The 22982-nt window shown below is 45.5% G+C and overlaps 1 protein-coding gene across 2 annotated transcripts; it reads right to left on the bottom strand.

Annotated features, from left to right (window-relative positions):
* Window positions 1-726: 726 nt before the first annotated feature.
* Window positions 727-17671, bottom strand: APEH (acylaminoacyl-peptide hydrolase). Of its 2 annotated transcripts, none has more exons than XM_054978487.1 (22): window positions 17485-17671; window positions 15285-15414; window positions 14543-14669; window positions 13944-14034; window positions 13530-13605; window positions 13098-13258; window positions 12302-12439; window positions 9488-9579; window positions 8127-8167; window positions 7917-8038; window positions 7095-7155; window positions 5916-6013; window positions 5495-5546; window positions 5171-5259; window positions 4458-4596; window positions 4197-4280; window positions 4023-4103; window positions 3159-3247; window positions 2490-2680; window positions 2304-2406; window positions 2056-2162; window positions 727-1660 (listed from the first exon to the last, which is right to left on the bottom strand). In XM_054978487.1, exons 1-22 carry the CDS (start codon window positions 17494-17496, stop codon window positions 1555-1557), a joined length of 2190 nt encoding a protein of 729 aa, XP_054834462.1. In that variant the 5' UTR covers window positions 17497-17671; the 3' UTR covers window positions 727-1554. The 2 variants fall into 2 exon arrangements, with proteins under 2 accessions (XP_054834462.1, XP_054834463.1); XM_054978488.1 differs by having other exon boundaries at window positions 4197-4277.
* Between the last annotated feature and the right edge of the window lie 5311 nt (window positions 17672-22982).

Here is a 22982-nt window from a genome sequence, read left to right as displayed (position 1 = left end):
CAGGTGGCAATGGCCGCCCCCTTCACTCAGCTGGGATCAGATGCAGAGAAGTCAGCAATGCCCACCCTCCCTTTGCCCAGACGGAATCAGGGGCAGAGCAGGAGGCAATCCCTGCACCTCCTTCACCCGGCTGGGATCCGGCATGGAGCACGGAGCAATGCCCCCCCCACACACACCTTCACCTGGCTGGGATCAGGCATGGAGCAGGGGACAATGTCTAACCCCTTCACCCAATGGAATCAGGCGCAGAGCAGGAGGCAATGCCCACCACCCCTTCACCCAGCCAGGATCAGGAGCAGAGCAGGTGGTAATGCCCACACCACTTCACCTGGCCAGGATCAGGTGCAGAACAGGTGGCAATGCCCACTCCCCTTCATGTGGCTGGCATTAGGAGCAGAGCAGGTGGCAATGCCCGCCCCCGCCTTCACCCAGCCTGGATCATGAGTGTAGCGGATGGCAATGCCTGCTCCCCCTTCATCCCGCTGGAATCAGGCACGGAGCAGGTGGCAATGCCTGCCCCCCCCTCACCCCATTGGGATCAGACGTGGAACAGGTAGCAATGCCCGTCTGTCTTCACCCAGTCGGAATCTGGCGTGGAGCAGGAGGCAATGCTTGTCCCCCTTCACCTGGCTGGGATCAGTAGTGGAGAAGGTGGCAATGCCCGCCCCTCCTTCATCTGGCTGGGATCAGTCACCCAGATGGAATCAGGCGCAGAGCAGGAGGCAATGCCCGCCTGCCCGCCCTCCCCTTTCTAGAGCCCATTTCCCCCCCAAACACACACAACAGGCTTTGTTAGTAGTATAATATAAATTGAGCGTAGTACACATTACCATTCAGTTTCTAGTCACACTTAAAGCTACAAAATGTGTGGTAGTAAGGAAATACCAGATTAGTGATCAAGCCTGATCTATTTTTCTGTTTTCAAAAGGGGCATATTGTATTCAAGGAATCCCCTTCTGAATCACCACTTTTTCTTTGGAATTCCTGTTTGCTGATACCACTACCCCCTTCCTCTCCCCCAAAATCTACTCTTTCCATCCCAAGGGAGTTCTCATCTCAGCAACTGATGATGCCCAGTCATTGTCAAGTCTAAGTAATTACATTTTGCAAGTCAGCATCTAAGAATTTAGGAGATAAATAAAGTCTTTTATCTTTTGCTGCTCGGTCCTCTGGGATCACCTTTACTAGGTCTGCCCACAAAGACCAGTGCTAAAGACAGAAGTTCTGTGGAAACTGAACAGGACCATTTCTCATCTGGCACTTCTCAGCCACCCACAACCGTAAAACTCCTGATAAGACTGCAAGATGTGGCACTAGGTTTGGGGTCAGGTTGACCTCTGCTGCTGGCATAACTAAGCTGGCCACTGGGACACATGCTATCCATTGTCCCTGATTCTATGTAACTCCATGGTCCAGAGATCCTGAACAAAAGCTATCAGAGCACCCAACCTCTTCAATGGCTCCTTTGAATGGAAGAGACCTGAATTTATGTTAGCTCGTCACACTGCTTAATAGGGAGGTGAGATTACAATAGGTGCAGCCCAGGTTCTGAAGTCATAGTTTCATATGCTGGATCAGCCAGAGTGCAATATTCATGAATCCATCAGCCTCAGCCTCCACACCAGCTAGGGCATGGTTATTGCCTGGATACCATAGCACCCTGGAAAAAGATACACAGCCATTACAAAAGTAGTAACAACAGCATTCGATTTATATACCACCCTTCAGGATGATTTAACACCCACTCAGAGCGGTTTACAAATTATGTTATTATTATCCCCACAACAAAACACCCTGTGAGGTGGGTGGGGCTGAGAGAGCTCTGAGAGAGCTGTGACTGACCCAAGGTCACCCAGCTGGCTTCAAGTGGAGGAGTGGGGAATCAAACCCAGTTCTCCAGATCAGAGTCCCATCGCTCTCAACCACTACACCAAACTGGCTGACAAATCATTCTTCAGTACCAATCCCATGCATTTTTAGTCCCTTTGACCATTTTCTAAGGCTCCCTCTCAGCCAGATCCTTTGCATTACTTCCTAAGTTACCCAGATGCTTACCGAGTTGGAATTCCCCTAGCCTTGAGAGCATGGTAATACTCTAAGCCCTGCTTGGGGGGTACGCGTCTGTCTTCTTCTCCTAGAATTAGGAGAACAGGCGTCTGAACCTATAGTAACAAAACAGCAACACAGAAACAGTTTCCAAGGCTGTCAGTAGTTGTAAGAAGTCAAAAGTCCTGAAACTGAAGTAGGACAGATATGAGATTTTCGGATCAGTGAACAGGGTGTATGTGTGTGTGTTGTTATACCTTATCAACATATTGCATAGGTGAATGAAGTAGCATCTCTGTCCACTGTTTGGGATCTGGGAGAGCAGACTGATCATAGGGTAAACCTGCTTCTGCTAGGCACCTGAAGGAAGCAACACAGAAAGCATCAGTAAGGATAGCAGGCAAAGGCTTGGAGACGGAAGTGCAGCTGTTCAAGATACTCACCAGTCAGGAATGTCAGTACTTCCCACCATGGAGGCAATGTTGACAACAGGATTCCGGGCTACACAGGCCTTGTAGGTACTAGGGTACTGGCCAATGAGATGGCAGGATAGGAAGCCTCCATGGGAGCCACCAAGCAAGGCTACACGCTGTGGATCTAGGGGCTCTTTCTGTAGCACTTGTTCCATACAGAACTGCAAAGAAGAAGAATGCAACAAACAGAGTTGTAGCATTTCAGTGGGAGCTCCAGACTCTTATTTCAAGAATTCATCCAAATATTCAGCAGAATGCATGACATATTATTTAATACCTCCACTGGAGTGGGAGGTGGAAGAGGGAAGTGTTCATATGACTGAAAACATCCCCTGGCTAAAAGCTCCCTAAACATGTAAAACAAGCACAGTATATACATATCAGAGGTGGTTCAGTCCTGTGAGGAATAAATCTTGTGCCTGCCTGGTAATCTGAATTGGCTATATAACAGAAATGCACACAGTGCATGTTGGAATGGAAAAGATACATCTGTGATCCCTGAGGGCTTAATGAATTTGCTTCTCTGCCACATTATTTCTTCTGTGTTTCCATATTCCTCCACCCCGTGAGGAAATATATGGACTCCTTGCATAGTCTTCCAGTTGGCTGTGAAGGAAGGGATGACTGAGCTCCACTTACCTGCACATCCTTGACATCCTGAGTGCCCACATTCCCTGGCAGGGAGGCCACACTGTCCTGGCCAAAGCCCAGGGATCCTCGATAATTCACTAGATGGGGGGGGGGGAAACCAACAACATAGTGTCACTAAGAGCACTGTGCTTGGCTCCTTGCTGGCCCAAGTTAAGTGGCTTACAGGGACTTGTTCCTCCTAGCCAGGATTCACTCCAGGCATCTCTAGCATGGGGATGCTTTCCTCTAATGGGAGGAATCTCCATCACCTTCTATCTGGATTGGCTTTATGATAATTTAGTACCAAAAGGCTAAAGATGCTGCCCACTGTAGTAGTCCATATATACCAAATTCCACTGCTCTAGAAGGGTAATTATGGACTGTTGTGTAATTTCTCCTCTAGTTCCACTTCTACAGCAGCAGCAGTAGCTAGAACTTCTAACAAAACAACAGGCTAGTTTCGGAGATGTAAAGACAGGTCCCTTCCAACCTGGTCCTCTTAGGCTGAACTTGAGATCAGAGCATAGATTTTCAGCACAGGCACAAGAGAAGATCTAGTGACAGCCCAGGCTCAATTATTCTGACTACAGTGTAGTGTTCTAAACCAGAGGTTCCCAATGTGGTGCCCGTGGGCACAATTGTGTCCACTGACACCTTCTCTGGTGCCCACTGAGTGTTTTTACAATGTGGGTAGGACCTGGTGGGGACTTCTGCAAAGCATGGCTTCCAATTGCCCACTGGATACTGATTGGCTGTGCAGACTTCTAAAAATATTGTTTTGGAAGAAACTGCTTCCACAGCACAAGAATCTTTACTGTACAGGGACCACAGCAGGTGCTCAAGTGCCCAAGAAGCATCCAGGCCATTACTCACCCAGCAGCACCGCAAAGCCCATCCGGCAGAGCACTGCTGGGTAAAGCATCCAGCTGATGGTGAACACAGAGTGAGGGCCTCCTGCCAGGAGCACAAAAGGGATGGACTGGTGAGACAAGTGGAAAAGTCCAGCATACTTTCAATGAGGCATGGGAAGAAGACAAAGACACTTACCATGAGGGGTCACCACTAATGGGAATTTGACCTTCTCTGGTGCCTCAGTGGGCCGGAGTAGGATGGCTTCAAAATCAAGCCCTGCTGCAGAGAAAGAGCATCACTTGCAGATCATGGAAATGCCACATGAAAGTCAGATGCACAAACTGTATTACAACCCCAGGGCCCCAAATTATTTTTGAGGAACCCATTTCAGGGCACAGGACGAAGGCTGGTGACAGCTGGCAAAGAATGCCTAGCTTTTGCTCTCTGGTTACACACCATACTGGGTGTTGTCTTGTTCTGGAGGAGGGTGCAGTGTATGGATATTCCAAGTGATTTCTTGGATTTGATTAGATTCTTCCAGGCACACCCAGTTTACTTCAGCTTCCTTGCCAGCAGGAGGCAGGAAGGCCACCATCTGTAGCAAAAGAAAATGATTCCTAAGTTGAGAAATAAGAATCTACTACTGGGACACACTTTTTTGTTTGGGAGATTAATCTGGAGGAGGTGATCTGGAATCATAGTAGAACATACGCCCCTAAACATGGCAGCATATGTCAGGTAAGTGCCATGGACAAAGACACAGGCCCAATAGAAATGCACAACCGGCAACATTAACACTGATAATAAGGCAGGGAGGTTTCATACATATACATATGAATGTGCACATTAGCCCTGTTTCTGTTGCAATACTTGTATTTCAGCCAAGGCTCTCGACAACTGCATCCCTATTAAGGATGAGCTTCACATTTTGTCTCAAAGTTCTCCCTCCCCAAAGCTGAGCACAATAATATGATATTATTTGTCCAGTAAGTTTGGTACCAAATGATTCCCAGGTCTATCACTCTGATTTATTCAATATTCAGATAGTCCTTGAGTAACTTTATCAAGGATCGAAAGTACTTGCAAAGTTATTATTTACTATTAAACACACTGAATACATTGTTACCAGGCAGTTTCCAGAACCTTCTGCCTAGCCATGTGGTACTTACAAGCCTGGGAGGACAGTTTGGAGTAGAGAATTTGGCTACCAGCAGATCTCTGTCAATGGTGAGCAGTGTCCAGCTTCCAAGAGGGGACCCTGAGTTGGTGCAGGAACAAAGTTTCATTACTTCTCCCTCTCACTTTCTGCCTTCTGTGTTCACTCAGATAAGGAAGAACTTGCACCACTTGTTCCTTGGTTTCCAACCTAGTTTAGCAGTCCTTTCTAACAGGTGGGAATGAGAGTTCCCTGCTGAAGACGAGCAAGTTGCAGTATAGCCTTCAGCTGCTGAATGAAGGGCACTAATAATCAGGGCCAGGACACGCATACATACCCTTGGTGAGAGAACACACACTGCCTGACCGCATATCCACCACAATCAGCTCCTAGAAGAAAATACATCATTGGAGAGATCTGTCTTAGGTGGTATCCAGATAGCAGCTTCCCACATAGTTACTGGTACAATTTAGTGTGAGAAGCAATGCTGAAAAACAAAGGCTCAGGGGGACTCTGTCATCTGTACTAAGCCAAACAGACAGATGTTGCTAATCTTCTGCTCTATTTGAAACTGCAGATGTCCATCTCCCTGTGGCTCACAATGTTAGAAGTACTGAATCAACAGGCCTGATACTGAAGAGATTGTCCATTTGGGGGTGCCCTTGGGGGCTAGCCAAGTACAGAGCATCATCTGTCTTGGCAAAAACTATGCTGGGCTTCATCCTAAAACTTAGAAGTATTCTATAGTTCATTCTTACCTGCCTACTGCGCTGTACAGTGTCCAATACAACCCTCTGGCTGTCTGCTGCCCAACAACGCTCAGGCAATGCTGTGTTGTAGATCCCTGTGAATTCACCTGCAAGAGATAGTACATGTTCATTCAGACAGTGACAGCTTTCATGCAGTAAGACGCAGGCAGTATGCTAAGAACTGGACCACAGAAAACACGTAGCAAATTCTATCAGCTCCATCCTGTTCAGCTGTTCTGGATGCCAGGTACAGGTGGCCCATGAGAACTGGGTTTTCTGACATAGGCACCAAACTAAAGTCCCCTGTGATGGCAAAAATATATGCAACAACCAACACATCACTGCCTTTAACAGCACCTCAAATTTATGCTGATGGAGGCAAGCCACTTCATACTGCCTAATCATCCCGGATGCCAGCTCCCCTGAGATATGCCAATGCCTACCCAAAAGAGTTCCAGAAGACATCATGTAAAAAACATCTGCAATAGGCTACAGAACCCAACTGGGATGGCCAACTCCAAGCATCAACCAAAATAACACCCTGCTATTACTTCCAAGGGATGCTTCTTGACAAAGAGGCAACCATCCTGACTCAGAAGGAAACACAGGAGGCCTGTGATTAACTTGCATCACATTTCTTCACGGCTCAATCCTTTCTCTACTTCCCCAAAATCTCCTCCTTTCTCAAATTCCCTCCAGAGTATTCCATATTCCACATCACTGCCAATATATTTCTGTAGCTATGATAAAAACAAACACTCTTTATATGAATGTGTACAATATAACCAACTGTCTGAATAAGCATAATATGCAGTGGTTACAAGACTGGTCTTTTTTCATTGATGTATGCAGGAGGATCCTTGCCTTGACCTGGATGGTCCAGGTGAGCCTGATCTCATCAGATCTCAGAAGTTAAGCAGGGTGGGCCTTGGTTAGTAATTGGATGGGAGACCGCCAACGAAGACCAGGGTTACAGAGGCAGGCAATAGCAAACCACCTCTGTTAGACTCTTGCCATGAAAACCCCACCAAGGGTTGCTATAAGTCAGCTATGATTTGAGGTCACTCTCCACTCCGTACAAGATTCTTAGAGCCCAATTCACAGAATCTCATCAGAGCACCTCAAATATCATCAAGCATCTTCCACTGCACATCCCAGGAGTTCCAGGAGCGATGTCATACTACTCACCTTGGCTCTGCCGAGGCACAATCTCCACCACAGTAGAAGTGAGCTTTGTGTACCAATCATACTGAAAGAGAAGTCAAAGAAGGATGTGACACAGCACAGCTCCATGCTTCAGAGATCTCTTTCTGCATTAATACCCCTTAGATCACTGGCCCTCAGAAAATTTCTTTCAGCTTATGGCACCACTAGGAAAGAGATACTGTAAAGCTCCATGAAGCAGGAGGCCAATCTAGATCAAGGCATCACTTGCAGTTTAGGAAAATCTCCACAATAGTTCTGGGTGAACAATGCCAGATTTATGCTGCCTTGGTTCTCTTTCTGAGAGAAGAGAGAAATGGAGAGCCAGTTTAGAGTAGTGGTTAAGAGTGGTAGGACTCTAATCTGGAGAACTGGGTTTGATTTCCCACTTCTCCACTTGAAGTCAGCTGGGTCAGTCACAGCTTCTCAGAGCTCTCCCAGTCCCACCCACCTCACAGAGTGATTGTCATGAGGATAATAACAACACACTTTGCAAACCGCTCTGAGTGGGCATTAAGTTGTAGTGAAGGTCAGTATATAAATCAGATGTTGTTGTTGTTTCCGTTCAACACAAAATGCTGAAACTCCACCAATGAATATGAGCTCCCAATTGCAGCTGTCACTATGATTGCAGTGGAAGCACTCAGGTCCAGACAGAGTCCTACCTGAGCTCATGCCCAAATATTTACGCTCAGAGAAGTCTCCCAAAGCCCAGTATGGGTCAAGAAACTCAGTGAATCCTCTGACTTTTATACAGAGACTGAGAGACCATGAAGTCTCTGGCAAAGACTCAAGCACAATATTTACCATGCACAGGCGGCTGCATTGTTGGTGTGGTCCATAAGCCATGTTTTCCAGAAATACAATGCGACACTGATCTGGACTCAAGCGAGGAGACCAAATAGCCTTGGTATCATCTGAAAGCAGTTCTGCAACAGAAAGGGAGACAGTGAATGAAGAGCGAAGTCCATGATAACTCAAGGGCTGAGAAATGTGCAATAGCAACAGGTCCCTCACCACAACGACCGCCTGTCAGATCCACATAGAAGAGAGCTGACCTGAGGGGAGAAAAACAAAACAGAGATGACAGATTATGCAATACTTTCTGGGGGAGGGGGAAAGAAGACACCCATTCCCTACAGCCAGCCTACTGTCCTACTCATCCGGTGATTCCGCACTAGTGGTTTTCCGCTGTTCAGCTTCCAAATGACCTCGATTTTTCTTTGTGTTTCCACACGTGGGAAGGCAATCCTAGCAGCAGATTCAAAGTCACTGCAGGTTTTGTCCGTTTTATTCCATCCCGCTTTTTCCCGACTTATTTGTCCATTCGCAGCAGATTAGGGATTTTAATCATGTGAAATTCTTTATCCGATGTTCTCCCCACCCTTGCCCTTTTCTCTCGCCCTTCGAAACAACTTGATTGGCCAATCACGTTTTCTAAGCCACACCCACTACCTTTCCCTTCCCCTCTTTTAAATTTTTTTTTAATATAAAAAACATTTCAACATTTCTACAAGTCTATGCAGAAACATATCCTGTGTCATGTAACGAAGACGAAAAACGGGTCCGTTTTTCAACATGCCAAATTTGTTATTTGTTGCTCGCTGACAGCTGACAGCTTCTGAGGCAGAGGGAAAGCGGGATCATCGGTAACAATTTTCCCTCCAAATGTCAATAACCAATACTCATTCCACGATATCGGCGGGAAATGTTCTGACCTATCAAATGTGTTTGTTTGATGCAACGTTTATATGTAGCAACGTTTTTTGGGGGGTGGAGGTGGATTTTTTAAAAATGAAGAAGATGCACATCTGTCGACACTTCCCCTGGGAAAAGCAATGAGGAATCGATTTTTTATACTGGCAAATTCCGCACGATGGACTTTGAGCATGATGAAATGAAATGTCTATGTGAAACAAAAGCCTTAATGTGGAATCGGGGAGCGGTGGATTCGTACAACTCCATTGCAGCACGACTGCTCAGAAAGTCCGATCAAAATCATGCGGAATCCCCCATTATCTGAACAGAAGCAGGAGTACTGTGGTGTTACTAGCCCAGCTGACTTCTTTCTAACAAGGCAGAAGCAGACTTTCCACTCAGAAATGGGCAAGGCCTGAAAACGTCTACTCGGTGAAGCTACCTATCTGAGGAAGCTATGCATCTTGTCCTCCTCCATAGTCATGGACTACAGCAACCTCTCCCCACATGCTGAAAGAGTTCCTCAACCCCAAGTTATCACTGCAGCAAAGAAACCTCATGGTGTAGATGACAAATGCTTCTTATATTGATTTCCCCACCATTTAGTCCTCCTCCATCCCTATTCTATTATGGAGGGGCAAACCTGTATGGATCCCCGCTGCTTTTGACAGGGCACTCACCTGCGATTGGTGCAGTGCCGCAATCCCAGACGAAAGGGCTCATGCCACCAGCCTGCAAATACCACCCCTGTATCACCAGGAGTCCAGAAAGCCTAGAGGGAGAGAGAAAGCAACGTCAGGGGTAAATGCACTAGACTTTACTAGGCAGGACAGGTCTCCAACATGCAGAGAGAGGCTTCAAAGAAGAGCCATGGAATAATAATCCAATAAATATATAGTATGAAAAACCTGAAGCAAACACTAGTAGAAGACACCTTGCTCCTTTCCCTATGGAGCTCCAGTGCTCCTAGTGTAATGCCACTGCGCCCACACTGATAAAATATGAAAAGGCACTGCATCAAAATATCACCACCTGGGCAAGCATTTCGCCACATGTACACTAACTCAATTTCTTACAACCAGGGGTTTAGGGGTACCCAGTACATGATACCACCTCTCCAAGGGTTAAGAGCAGCCTAGGTCCACAGAGGAATTCAGTACTCTGGAGGCACAGCTTGAAGTTTACCTTGCCATGCAAGGAAAAAGCACCCAGAATTGGGAACAAATGGATTCCACTAGTCTCACTCTCTCCTATTCCACATTTATTGGGAACAGGAAATTTTACTTGCTGTTCAGTATAGTTAGTCAAATCACTTTTAAATCACATCAATACGATGGATTTCCATGCAAAATTTCAAATAGATTGGTAGCTCTCCAAGTCTGATAAAGATGACAGTTCCCTGCAACTTATATGGATGCTATATTGTAACTAGCAACAGAGCCGATTGTAAAAATAAATACAACGGGCTCTAGCACCAGGGTCAAGACCCCACTGCTGCCATTGAGGCAGCGCGAAGGCTGGGGGGGAGGGGAGGCTCCCCCGCACTGCACCTCTGTCCCCACCAGCTTCGCAGGCAGGCCTCAGACTGGTCGCAGAGGCAGTGGGAAGGTGCAGCATGGCCCTGCAGCCGCTGTGGAGGTGGTGGGAAGGCAATGTGTGTAGGGGGGGGGCTCCACCATGCTGCACCTCCCCGCCGGCTCCACAAGGCAGGCTTCTGACAGGCCTTGTGGCCAGCAGGGAAGCACAGCACGGCCCTGTAGCCACCGTGGAGATGGCAGGAAGGCCATAGGGGCGCCCCCCCATGCTGTGCCTCCCCACCCAGCAAGCCTCTGATGGGATGCAGAAGCAGCAGGGAGGCACAGCAAGGTCCTGCAGCCGCTGTGGAGGTGGCAGGAAGGCTTGGGGGGGCTCCCCCACATGGTGCCTCCCCACTGGCTTCGCAGGCAGGCCTCTGAGGGGCCGTGGAGCTGGTGGGGAAGTGCAACACGGCCCTGCAGCTGCCACAAGGGTAGCAGGAAGGCTGCATGGGGGGGGGCTCCTCCGTGCTACACCTCCCTGTCAGCTATGCGGCCCTTCAGAGGTCTGCCACTGACAACTCTTTTACCCTGGCGCAGGTGCACCGCAGGGCCCTCAGTGTGCTTGCGCCAAGATAAGAGGTGAGTCGTTGGGAATATGGTTTATCTTTTATGTTTAAGGGTGCTCTGATCCATCTTGAATATCAAAGCCACAAAAGTAGTACTTTCTTCTTTTAGAATCCATTCCGAACCACATATCAAACACTGTATTTGAGCCGAACCTTGTTATTAGCCATCAATAGTTCACATTAAGGGAATCTAACGACCTTAACCCCCAGGTATCTAGATTCCTGTCTCTTTTCAACCCTTACATTTAATCGATTACTCATCCCTTGTTTTCCTGCCACATACTCAAATACACCAACTTCCAATCCTAGCCCAAATTAATTTATACCAACCAATCTGAATGTAGACACATACCAAGGGTTTATATTAATGAGTTTAATTTACATCTTGTATAGGCAATTTATAGCAAAAAGGTAGCATTCCTACAGGTATTGGTTGATTTGCTCATACCCCCTTTGGTTTACAACCTTTCTGTGTAGTTTTAATACACTTCTATGGTGCCCCATGCACCCTATGTGCCCATACATCAGGCACCTCCTTGGCTTGTGAATGTAATTAATAAGCGATCCCTCTTGTTTACCATTTTGGGGTTATTTTGGGGAATCTTCCACCTTAGTCACATCACTCTTCAGGACAGATTGTATGTTTTATTTTTATTATTGCTTCCACACCTACACATACACTAAGCTATTTAGGAACATAAAACATACTGGCTATGTTTTGTTGATTATGGCCGTGCATGATTTATAACTTTTTATGTTATGGAGTGTGTACAAGTGAACATCCCTTTGTTTTGCTATGCATTTTTCATTGTATTCTTTCTAGCATGTGCCTTCGTAGCTATTCCATTGTTTATTTAGTAGTAGTAAAATCCCATTACTGAACTTGAGTGTCAAGTCTTTAACTCCCCACCACTGCATCAGAAAGTTTATTGCCAATCTCCCCCCTCCCTCTCTCATTCAGCAATCCCCTCCCATCTCCTTACAGTGAGGGTTAGCACCACCCACAGAATGCTGGTATATATAGGAATAGACCCTAATTTATATGTTAACCCTTTTGGTGCACTCTGAATGTGCTCAGAGAGATGTCCCTTAGGGTCAGAGGACAGACATGGGTAGCTCTTTGGGTAACAATTGGATCTGAAATTCTTTTCCAAGGCTCCTATGGACTACCTCCTTCTCTACAGCCCAGCAATTTTACTCCACTGCTGTTATTACCCTACTTCTCAGTTTCAATACTGCCTTTATAGACAGAATAATAATGTGAAAGAGAAGCACTCAGGCAAAGAAGATTCCTGTTAAGTGTCTGTGGTCTGCAGGGTCTCAACCCTTTCCCCAATTGCTCATCACTGACCTGGCCAGGAGAGATGTGCTCTGGAACACCCTCTAACACTGAGACATTGTTGCTCTCAATGTCCAATACACACAGCACAGGGACACTCTTAGCCACCAGGGTCTCTCCCCAGTCTTCGTAGAATACAAACTGCTCCCCCTAGAAAAGACAACAAAGAGATCATAATGTCAAGATTTGCTGCTGTGAACGGCAGCAAGTGAAGAGATGCTCATTTATCTGGCAGATTCCCCTGGCTTATGTGGCTGGTTTTCACTTTACTTCAGCCAAAACACAGAATGCTTCACATCTTAAGACCAAGCAAGCATATACACATACATGCACACAAATACAGCCATTTTAGGGAATGAAAGAAGACACCTCTTGAATAGTCACGAACAGTTCCTGACTGCTGCCTCTTCAGAGCAGGCTTTTCAAGAGGTGCCTTCCTTCATACCAAATATATAAGAGAACACAAATCCATCATAGGATGATACTTCATAGGCTGAAACTGGGAAAAGAAGAGTGGTGGTTTTCACTGATGGCACAGTCTGATATCTTGGCTGGGTCTGATAACATGTTCTGTGCACATAGCAAGGGACTAGTTTCTAGCCAAAGACTTACAAGCAACATGGACACTGGCAGGGAGAGTGGAATGGTGCCACCCTTGTCTTGAAACTATGCAGTTTCAATGTTTGGCCAGCAACATCATTTAAAGAGCTTGGTCAGAGTGGAAGATGCACTCAAATCCCCATGCTTGCTAACAACCAAAAGTATCCTGGCGATCAAAGTGCTGTGTAAAACAAAGACTCACTCCTACCTTGATGGCTTTGTCTCCTTGCTCAGTCTTGGTCAGCTCCTCTTCAACGCTCAGTTCGGGAGCTTTTGCCTTAAAGAAGGACTCTGCCTTAGGGCGCTTCTTCTCTGCCACATACAAAAGGTGAGTCTCCGAGTGTGACCAAGCCAAGCAGCCAAACTGGTCTAGAAAAAAAGAGAATAACACAACAGACTCAACTGCAGCATTGACTCCCACAGCCCTAACATGATGAGCCCAGCAGCACTCCACGGCCTGCTGTCCTATCAACCAAATACAATTTGGTTTACATGAAGAACTTTTTAAGCAGCAGCGGTCTATGATCATGAAAACTTCCACTACCTAGTTACAGCCAAGATTCCCTAAGCCCTGTCATCACACCTGACAAAAAAGCTCAAACCTCTTAAAAATCCAGGCAGAGCTACAAGGAAGCCTCACCATCTTCATACACTTGGCCGTGTTTCTCCAGAGCTGATAACTCAATACTCTTCACCTTGCGGTTCTTTTCCCACACCTGTAAGATCAGCACATCACAACATTAGTCTTGGAACTCTTTGCTGACCTTGGGGCTTCTTGGAGGTGAACCAGGCCAGGTTCATTCTGAACTACATAGCACCCACTAACATTTCCCACTCCTGTCACCAAAGATCAGCAAGTAACAGATGACATACAGCTACCTCCTGAGAGTTGAACAAGGTGGGATTGGTAACAGTTTTGTTATTTTCATTGAACAATGATACAGAGGGAAGTCATGTTGTTTTGGGAATGAAAGGGCTGAGTATCTCTAGAAGGCCTTGTTCTGATTATAACAAAAATGCTAAAGAAACATGGTTGGTTTCCACCAATTTGTACCTCTAGGAACTGTTTTTCCTCGCCTTTGTTATTGCTGGTCTTTCGCAGAACAGCTTTCTGAGCTCCACTGGGAGAATCACGGCTGAGTAGTCTAAGAGGGAAAGCCTATAGTTAGTATACCGAAAGTTAGCACTGCAGGCATGGTCCAGGATATGAATGAACAAGGAATAAGAGCAGACATATTAGGCAAGCAAATGTTGCATGAAAAGGGGCCTTGCCTGGATGCACAAAGGAGCCAAGAAGAAAAATTAAGTGCTAGCTGAGCTGCTTACTACTGAATTACTCTATAAAATTCTACGTTATTTGAAAACCTAAATCTTGGAAGCTCATTAAACAAAGTAAATGCATGCAAGTATATGTAATTTACACAAATTCTCATCACAAAATTTGAGTACATCTGGTGAAGAAGTTGGAATTTCTTTTGATGCTGAATACACCCAACCCTGGCAATTAAGTGTCAAGGCTATGCTTGGTTTCCAGGGAAATGGACCACTTCCATAAGCCCACAGGAAACAGCATTCATTGTAAGGCTTTAGAGTTAAACGTAGTCTGATATTTCTGTCAGAAAGAGTAAAACAATACAGCAAATGAAGACTTACTCTCCCTTTATTTCAGTGCAGTTGCCAGAGGGGCTAGAGTATACGATGGACTGGCTGTCATGGAAGATGAGGTACTGACGGCAGAATTTCACATTTTCAGCTCTTTCCAAGTCCCGCTGAGACCATTCTGTAAAAAGAAGTAACAAACTTTGATGCTGTTCAACTTGGCACAGTGAGAAAAAAACACCCCTCTCTGCTGCGAACACGTAACTGTGGGAAGAGACCTGAAGTCATCAGATTCAATCCATTTCCTCTTCCACTGCTGCAAGACAGAACCATGCACATGCACATGCCATGCACATGCCAGATCCCCAAATTTTGACCCATACAATTCAAACTCAATCAGTCACAAGCTGAGAGCAAGTACTCTAATGTGCCTAAAAGCAAAAGTTGTAGAAGACTCAGGCAAATGAGCTAAGTTGTACACTTGCACACAAGACAAGTCTTCCTTATTTAGGTTAAACCCATCATCGATGGGCAGTTGGAGCATCCCATACAGGTCTACTCAGAAGCAAGTTTCATAAATATTCTTTGGATTGCAGGAAGCTTCATCCGTAGCCCACAATCAGTACTGCCAATGAAAACTTTATTCTTTATGATCAGCAAAGGCTCTAAAAACTCACAAACCAACATAGAGAAGGCCCAAAGCAAATTAGAAAAACCATGGCTACAAAATACACCCCATTCCTATGAAGCAAATACAGGATCCTGTAATACAGGCAACTCTATGGAGACGGTATACCTGTGTAAATATTGCAGTATTTCCCCCCATACTGCGTTGTTATCTCAGGTCCAATACAAGCACTGGAAAGAGATGGGAATTGGCTAAGTTCACGGTACAAAGCAGCTATGTCTTCAGTGTTTACCAGCAACTGCATATTGAAAAATAAGAAGTGTAATTAGTTGAGATTGGCTCCAGGAGACAGTATTACAAGTATCTTGTCAATGACCCACTTGTTCAGGGCAAGCAACAACTGCTTCTGGATGAAAAGCCACACAAGATACGAAGCACATCACCTAAGTAGAATATTTCAGTGAATTAAAGGTGAGAGAATGTAATAGAAATATATATATATATGAGTGTTCTAGCTAGCAACGCATCAGAAATGGCTTTCTGCAGAGGAAGGGTAGTTACAGTAGCTGCCATTGATTTTTATTCCTCTCTAAACTGGTGGTAATGCATCCACATTGCATGCAGAAAATCCCAGGTTCAATCCTTACTATCTCCAAAGGAACAGTTAGTAGGTGACGTGAAAGACCTTCACTCAAAACCCTGGAGACGCCACCAGTCAGAGAAGGTCTGATTCAATATAAGGAAGCTTCATATGTTTAGGCAGAAATACTTATTTTCTATTTTGTGTCAGTTATAGTCAGGATTTCTGTTGATTACTTCTTCAATATTAGAAAAACCTCTTTGATCTTGAAGTGCTGGCAGGAGAAGGATTCATTTTTAAGCATGGGATCTGTCCTATCAACTTTTTAAGGATTTGCTTGTTTTATCAATAATTTGTAAGCTGTTTATGTCCAATGGCCTTTTAAAAAAATACTGTGATGTGATTTTAATTGTAAGCCACCTCAAGTACAACTCTGAAGAAATGGCATAGAAATATCTCAAACAAACAAATAAATGACATTTCAGAACATGTATGCTACCAAGTCAAGTTTGTAACAGAACTACAGAAGACTTAGGAATTTCACATATTTAAGGAGGGAGAGACTCAAAAGTCCAATCAGTTCAAAACTGCAAGCATCACAACAAAGATTTCTTTTAAACATAAAATATGTTTGTTGACCTAGCTCAAGTTAATAGGTGCCTGGCACCAGTTGGAACGCTCTTCTGGGGAGATATGGAACTAGAAAGATCTTCACGTCACATGCACTCACTGCTCTTTTTTTACTGCTGTGATCATGTGGAGAGGTGAATAGAAATAACAGATCAGCAGTGACATCAGCACTTGCTTGTCTGGCCCATTCCCTTCACTAGTCTTGCACTTTCATCAGTTTTGCTCCTCTTATATCCTTGGGCAGCATAACACCACAAAAAAGGGGAGGAGTTTCCTGGCCGTTGTTTCTCACCCATTTCTATTTACCTTTCCCACCCGAGAGTAAGCATAAAGGGCGCTTCTCTTTCAAGTCGAAGTTTACCGAATGTGGCCCAGAAGGTCAGTGAATCTGGCTACCTCTGATGTTGGACATTATGCATTCTAGAAAGACTAGTAAGAGCAATAACTATCGAGGTCCCAGTATTTGATCTGGAGGTACATAATACAGCAAGCTTGTTGTAACTACACAAGCATGGCGTGGGTCTAGTCAGTACCTGAAGGGGAGACCTCCTGAGAATCTATGCTGTCTTGAGTCCCATAATGGAAGAAATGTGTGATAAAACTGCATTAATTGAAAAAAAATCGGGATGTCTATGAGCAGACTTCACAGGAGCCTAAATAGGGAAGGAGGAAAATGAGAAATAATCTCTAGCGTTCCAATTCTCGTGGGAAAATAGTAGGGGGATCAGACCCCCTCCCCTCAAATTTATGAATATTTTCCTCCTCAGTAACCCTCAGCCTGCAGGTGGGGTAATTAAGCCGGTTAAGAAAAAACTTGGGGTCGTTGCAAGTCTCTGTATAATCTCCCAGACTCTTCGCAGTAATCTGTCCTCAACAGCCCAATGGTTTTGGACCCAGCAACTAGTAAAAGCATAGACCAGTCGAAGGAGAACCACGCACGCGCTGACCCCAACGGGGAGAGAGCCAGGGGCCTCCGCGGCTTTTTCCGGGGGGAGGCACGGAGCCCCTCCCACTAGCATTCCCGCCAACCCCTGCGCCCCTCAGTCGGCACTCGCCAGGCATTGTGGGAAGAACCGTAAAATGCACAACGGGGACCACGCATGCAGCGCATCCCCCCGCCCGCGCGTGGCTGGAACCCCCCCCCCCCCAATATCTCACCGGGGGCTCCATCTCGTCGCTGCTGCTTCTCTTTACCCTACAAAGGGCCGAAGTCTCGCAACCTTCTGTTCTGTGTTCTGGAGCAAGGCGACGGGAACAGGGATTTGGCTGCGGAGCTGCCTGTCAAAGCCGAGAGTTGCCTTTCTAGGCAGCTGCTGGGATGGGGGCCGGGCTGTAGCTGGCGGAGCTATCGGGGGTGGCGCTGGCGCTGGCATGCCTTTCTCTCGGGCCAGGGTGGGAGCTGGGCGGTGCTAAAGAGCAGAGACCGCTGCGGGGGCGGGGGGCGCTCTCCGTGGCTGGCGGATTGGTTTCTTTGTAGCTCATCCAAGTGGGTCACGTCCCTTCCTTACTTTCCCTCCTCTTTCATTTGCATACCCTTTGCCTTCCCTTTAGCAACTGCATTGCTCTCCGGAGATCAAATTCTGTATTCTGCTTCCGAGCCAGTCGGAAGCATCAGGGACCATCTTGTACCCTCGTTTCTTTCTCTAACTCGTACTTGGACCTTCCTGGGGTTGTGTCTGAACAAACTGACATTTCCTTGGCCCATCTGGGCGGGGGGGGGGTGCATATAAGCTTATTGCAGATGTTGTGAGTCTGTCTGAATTTTCTTAGGAGCCCTGTCTACTCTGTTCTAAATGTTGGTGCTGTTAATGCTTGAAAGACTAGTGCATCCAAGCATCTGTTCCATTTTTTGTCACTTTTTCTTTTCCAGAACTCCTGTGTTAGTTTCAAGGGAAAGTGAAACTGTGGAAGCATACCCCTGTGTTCCTTGTGTGATGCTTAGCTGTGGCTAAGGCTGCTCTTCTTCAAATGGGCTTGGGCAGTGTGCAAGAATTTGGATTCAGCTGATCGTAGTACAGTTTGTGTGTGGCTATATGTGGCCACTGAAAATCTAGGTGATCAGTTTTGATAAAAAATGATTTTGAGCTAATAAACCAACTGGTTATCTATCTCGGGGACTGTTAAGAGTGAAAACAGTTGTGTGCAGTTCTTCTCTTATGTGCCTGATTACTGATTGGAGGAAGCAAGACAGTATTATCTGAGATACTTGAAGGTTAAAGAATTGACAGGGGCAAGAAATACATACAAGGGAGAGGGTCTGTACAAAACTGCTTAGCCCCAATTGATCTGGCTTGTGTCCTTTTTGAGTTACAGAACAGACAAGAGGATGAGTTACCAACAGTGCTACTAGAGCTGAGCATGCTAGTCTACTGAGTAAAGGAGAGCCTTGCACAAGGCATGTGTGGGGGCTACTGCTTTGAATGAGATTCTCTGGATTGGCATCCTTTTGTAGAATGCATTGCTTGTTGTAGGCCCACCTTATTGGCAGACCATAATGACAGAAGCATACTTTTTTGGTGTGCTTCTTTCAGTGAAATTGTGCCCTTGCTTAGCTTCCTGTTGATAGTTGCCACCTGAGGAAAAGTGGATAGGTGGTGCTTGAGATTAAGGACTGGAAGCTTTGGTGTGATGGAGGTGTGATGGAGATCCCATTTTGAACTTTTGTTCATGTGTTATTAAAAACATTTATTAGTCAGGCAGGTGCTGAACAAAATAGCATATTAAACGAGGCACTTTTGGAGTGGGGCTTCCCATAAGAATCCTGGGGGCATAGGGTCTTGAGAAAAAGGATGAAATCGAGCCTATGTTACACTCAGCCAGATAAATTCGGGGTTTGGGGGGCGGGGGGGATAGTAACATTCCTTTTGCTTCTCCCTAACCTTGTTGTATTCTAGATTTTGTTGCTTTTCTTAATAAATTTTATTACGAATTTGCCTCATAATTTGCTATGTGGTTTGCATGGGGTATGCTAATCTTACAGAGTTGGTAGGTCCTAAAGATTGCTTTTGCAAGCGCCTGGCTGCCAGTGTTTGAAATGCAAAACCTAAATGATTTCCAGAGATTTACCCCCATCTGCTGTTTGCATTGCTGTCAGTCAAGTGATTTATCGTTAATGAAATTACATTATCTGAGTTCAATTGTTTTGAAATTTTTTTGAGAATACTGATCCTAATACAAAAATAAAAAGTATGGTATGTTTAAATTCGCGATCACAGTTTGCAAGATCTAAAGTATTCTAAAGCTGGTAGTTTCCACAGACTCCAGGGCAGCAGCATAGCTGCTTTGTGGCTCAACCATGTTTGATTTTCCCAGTCCAGTAGAACAAGGATCCACATGTCCTGGAAGCAACCCCACAGAATGAATCGGAGAGAACAGAATACTCCCACTGCCTATTTTTGTTACAACCCAGCATCTTATTTACAGTTTTAGAACCTTTCTTCAGGAGATGATAGCATCCTGCCCAGTCAGTCTTGCATATGAAAGATACTTGTAATCCCCGTTTTCTCCCCCTTCCTATTTTTTTTTTGGATCATTGTGATTGAGAGCAGTCATGGAGGACCCCTCCGCTTAAGAGCTGGCTATGGGAAGCAGCAGGAACCCGTATGGTGGCAAGAAGTCTATCTGGGCAGACTTCCATGGCCATTGGGAGTTAGGGCCTACACAGGAACACACTATAGGTAGAGTTTTCCTTGGCACACTAGCCTCTTGTAGGAGTTGGCCAGTGTTTGTGGGAGTGGCACTCATAAGAGAGGGATTTTTCTTGGGTTGGCAGGACCAAAATGAGGGCAAGCAGAGAGGGCAGAGCCCCTGGTTGGGGTTAGCTCTAAAAACCATCTGAGAGCATAGTTGGGGGTGGTGAAGGTCAGAGGAGGCAAAGGACTGATCTACCAAGCAGCAGGTCAGTGAGTTTTAACTAGCCTGACCACATCCTTTAATAAAGAACTGTTAACTGGCAAGCTCTGTATTGTTGTGTGTCTGGGGAGACTATGGAATGGAGGTACACCCGAAGGCTAGTCTGTTGAGGAACTCTATATTGCTTGCACCACAGCTGCACCAGCCTATCCTGGATACCCCACATGGGACATCAATCATTCTTCAAAGTTTATGGGACTGTTGTTTGTGCAGTATGTATTGTACAAGTAGAACTCCTTAAGACTTGATAAGTAATGCACCTTCCGATGAGGGTCAAAAGCAGCCCAGGTGCCCTTGTACTGCCCCTGACACTATTCAAAGAAATCTGTGTTTGCTGTCTCTCTCAGTGCTGCCACCCTATTTTATTCTTGCTGCCTTCATTAGGAGACATGCATATTGGGAAGGAGTGGAAGATCAGTGGCTTTCTACCATAACACTATGCCATGGGTAAAGATCTGTATTCCACCTACAACATTGCCTGTAGAGCGCAATTTATTATTTTGAACATTTCTATTCTACCCATTTACCAAAACAGTTTTCAAGATGGCTAACCAAGTTAACAACTGAAAATACGCTAGCAGCTGAATGTCTCCCTGTTTACTGCTGGTATGATGATTAACCCAACAGTTGTGCCATGTGAAATGGATGGTAAGGTATATTGGGACAACATCAGCAGAAAGAGGACAGAGGTGATGAATTGCATGAAGAGCTCATGTGTGGCTGGGTGAGCATGAACAGATGGAACAATGTATTGAGTGTGACTGTCCCTGGGATAGTCCCTGATTGATTGGCTACCGTACTGTACTACCTCCTACATCTTTTATCAGCCCTTTTCTCTGGGAGGGATTAAAATAGGAACTGGTCTTGTGCTTATCCACTGATTAATGCTCCACAGATCCTCTTTGGATGGTTCTCTGTGATGGTGGATGTCATGACTTGGGTTCTTGGGAAGCTGTAGGGGCCCAATGTGCACTTGTGTGGATAACATGTAGCTTTTTGGAGTACAGGACCTTGGTTCTAATCTTGACACATATTAATTTTTCCATCTAATATAACTGAGATCAAGCTTCCAAAATCGGCCTTTGCCTTAGGGTGGAGCCACACATGCACATCACTCTAAAAACTATCATCCGCTTTTCATTACTTTGCATTTTAATAACAACAACAACAACAACAACAACAGTGTGCTTGTATATCACCCTTCTGGATAGATTAGTGCCACACTCAAAGTGGTGAAAAAGGTCAGTGTTCTTATCATCCCCACAATAGAGCTGGGCCTGAGAGGAGTGGCTTACTCAAAGCCACCTGCAGAGTTCACGGCAATAGTAGGAGTCAACTTGTAGAGCGGCTAATACATAGCCCAGCTACTTAACTACAATGCTACGGCAGCTTATAGTGTTATCTGCTGTTGTGGCTTTTGTTCTTCCTTGTGCCCCTCCCCTCCAAAATGTTGGTTTCCATACAGACATGTAGTGCTATGCAATTTGTCTGTATGGGAAACTGCTGGGTGCCTCCATGGAGCCTCCTATGTTTAGCACTATGTTGGGAAGTAAAGTGCAAAATGCAGGCTATCTTACAATGGAAAAGTCAGAGGAAAATCAGTTATTTAAACAGTTGTCTTTAGGAATGCTGGTGAAGTTCACAAGAAATGTGACGGACATTTGAACATACTACAATCAACTTTTTCTTTACACATGAATTGAGCCCCCTTCTTATTATCTTGCTGTACTGATTGTTCAGATTCAGTGCCATGTTGTTCCTGTGCACCACTGATGAAAGGGTGAAGGACCAGTGACAACAATCCTTGATTTCCTTTCCCAAGATTGTTAGAATGAATGAAATATTTAAACTCAAACGTGCCAGACAGGATATGCAAAATTACCTTTGGGAACATAAGGTAATGAGAGTTAACAAAGGGACAGACTGAATAGTTATTGCTTCTGAGGAAAGCTGTTTACTAAAATGCTTGTTGTAGCACTCAACAGTATGGAAAACCTTCGCATTAGGTTTGGTTAAGGATAAAAAAAATCCATTTTGATGACTTGAGCCTGTAGACTTGAGACTCCTGGTTTTGGTTGTCACTCTGGCATTGCCATTGGGTAGAACTGTTTTCTTTAGGACAAATTTGATGTATAATTGAAGCATACATTTCATTTTCATGGTGCTAGGAAATAAAGCAGCCACCTGTCTTGGCAAACAAGGGGTGCCTTGCACAATTCTTGCCAGCGCTGACTGTGTAGGACTAAATGTTCCTGTGCCAGTTCTGAACAAGGAATAGCACATGCTGTGTGACTCCCACAAGAAAGCTGTGCGGCTCCAAGGCCCGCATGCAGCTCGTTGTAAATATGCATGGAAGGGTCTGATAGCAGGAGGCTACCCCCCACCCATCTCTCTAATGACTAAGATCTCTATGGGAGCAGTTCCCTCTACTAATCCAGCCAGCAGTTTCTCAGGGTCAGAAAGCATCTCCCTGTGAAGTGGAGTGGGAAGTGAGCCCTGTGGCAGTGTGACTGGAGGGTAATGACAAGTGACACATCCTGATTGGCATTTCCTGTTTACTTCTAATCAGCAGAACTGCAACACGAAGCACTGGGTGGCAGATGGCTGTTCAGGCATTGAGTGGGAGCTGTGTCCGCGTGGGGTGGGCGGGCGAGAAAGGCCTACCCCATAAAGTAACACTGTGGAAGGGAGAATAATAAGAATAAAGAAGTGTCTCTTGGAGATCTGCAAAGTCTTTGACAGGC

Source organism: Eublepharis macularius, chromosome 4 (genome assembly GCF_028583425.1).
Source record: "Eublepharis macularius isolate TG4126 chromosome 4, MPM_Emac_v1.0, whole genome shotgun sequence".
Classification (NCBI taxonomy): Eukaryota; Metazoa; Chordata; class Lepidosauria; order Squamata; family Eublepharidae; genus Eublepharis; species Eublepharis macularius.
Note: the sequence above shows the minus strand (reverse complement) of the source record. Positions and strands in the feature narration are given on the sequence as shown.

What these genes read in the sequence shown, in the direction of transcription:
- APEH (XM_054978487.1), bottom strand. An exon ending in ATACTGCAATATTTACACAG is followed by an intron (nt 14,670 to 15,284) that starts GTATACCGTCTC and finishes TTCTTTTTACAG; the next exon opens with AATGGTCTCAGCGGGACTTG. An exon ending in GGGCTTTGCGGTGCTGCTGG is followed by an intron (nt 3,248 to 4,022) that starts GTGAGTAATGGC and finishes CCCCCCATCTAG; the next exon opens with TGAATTATCGAGGATCCCTG.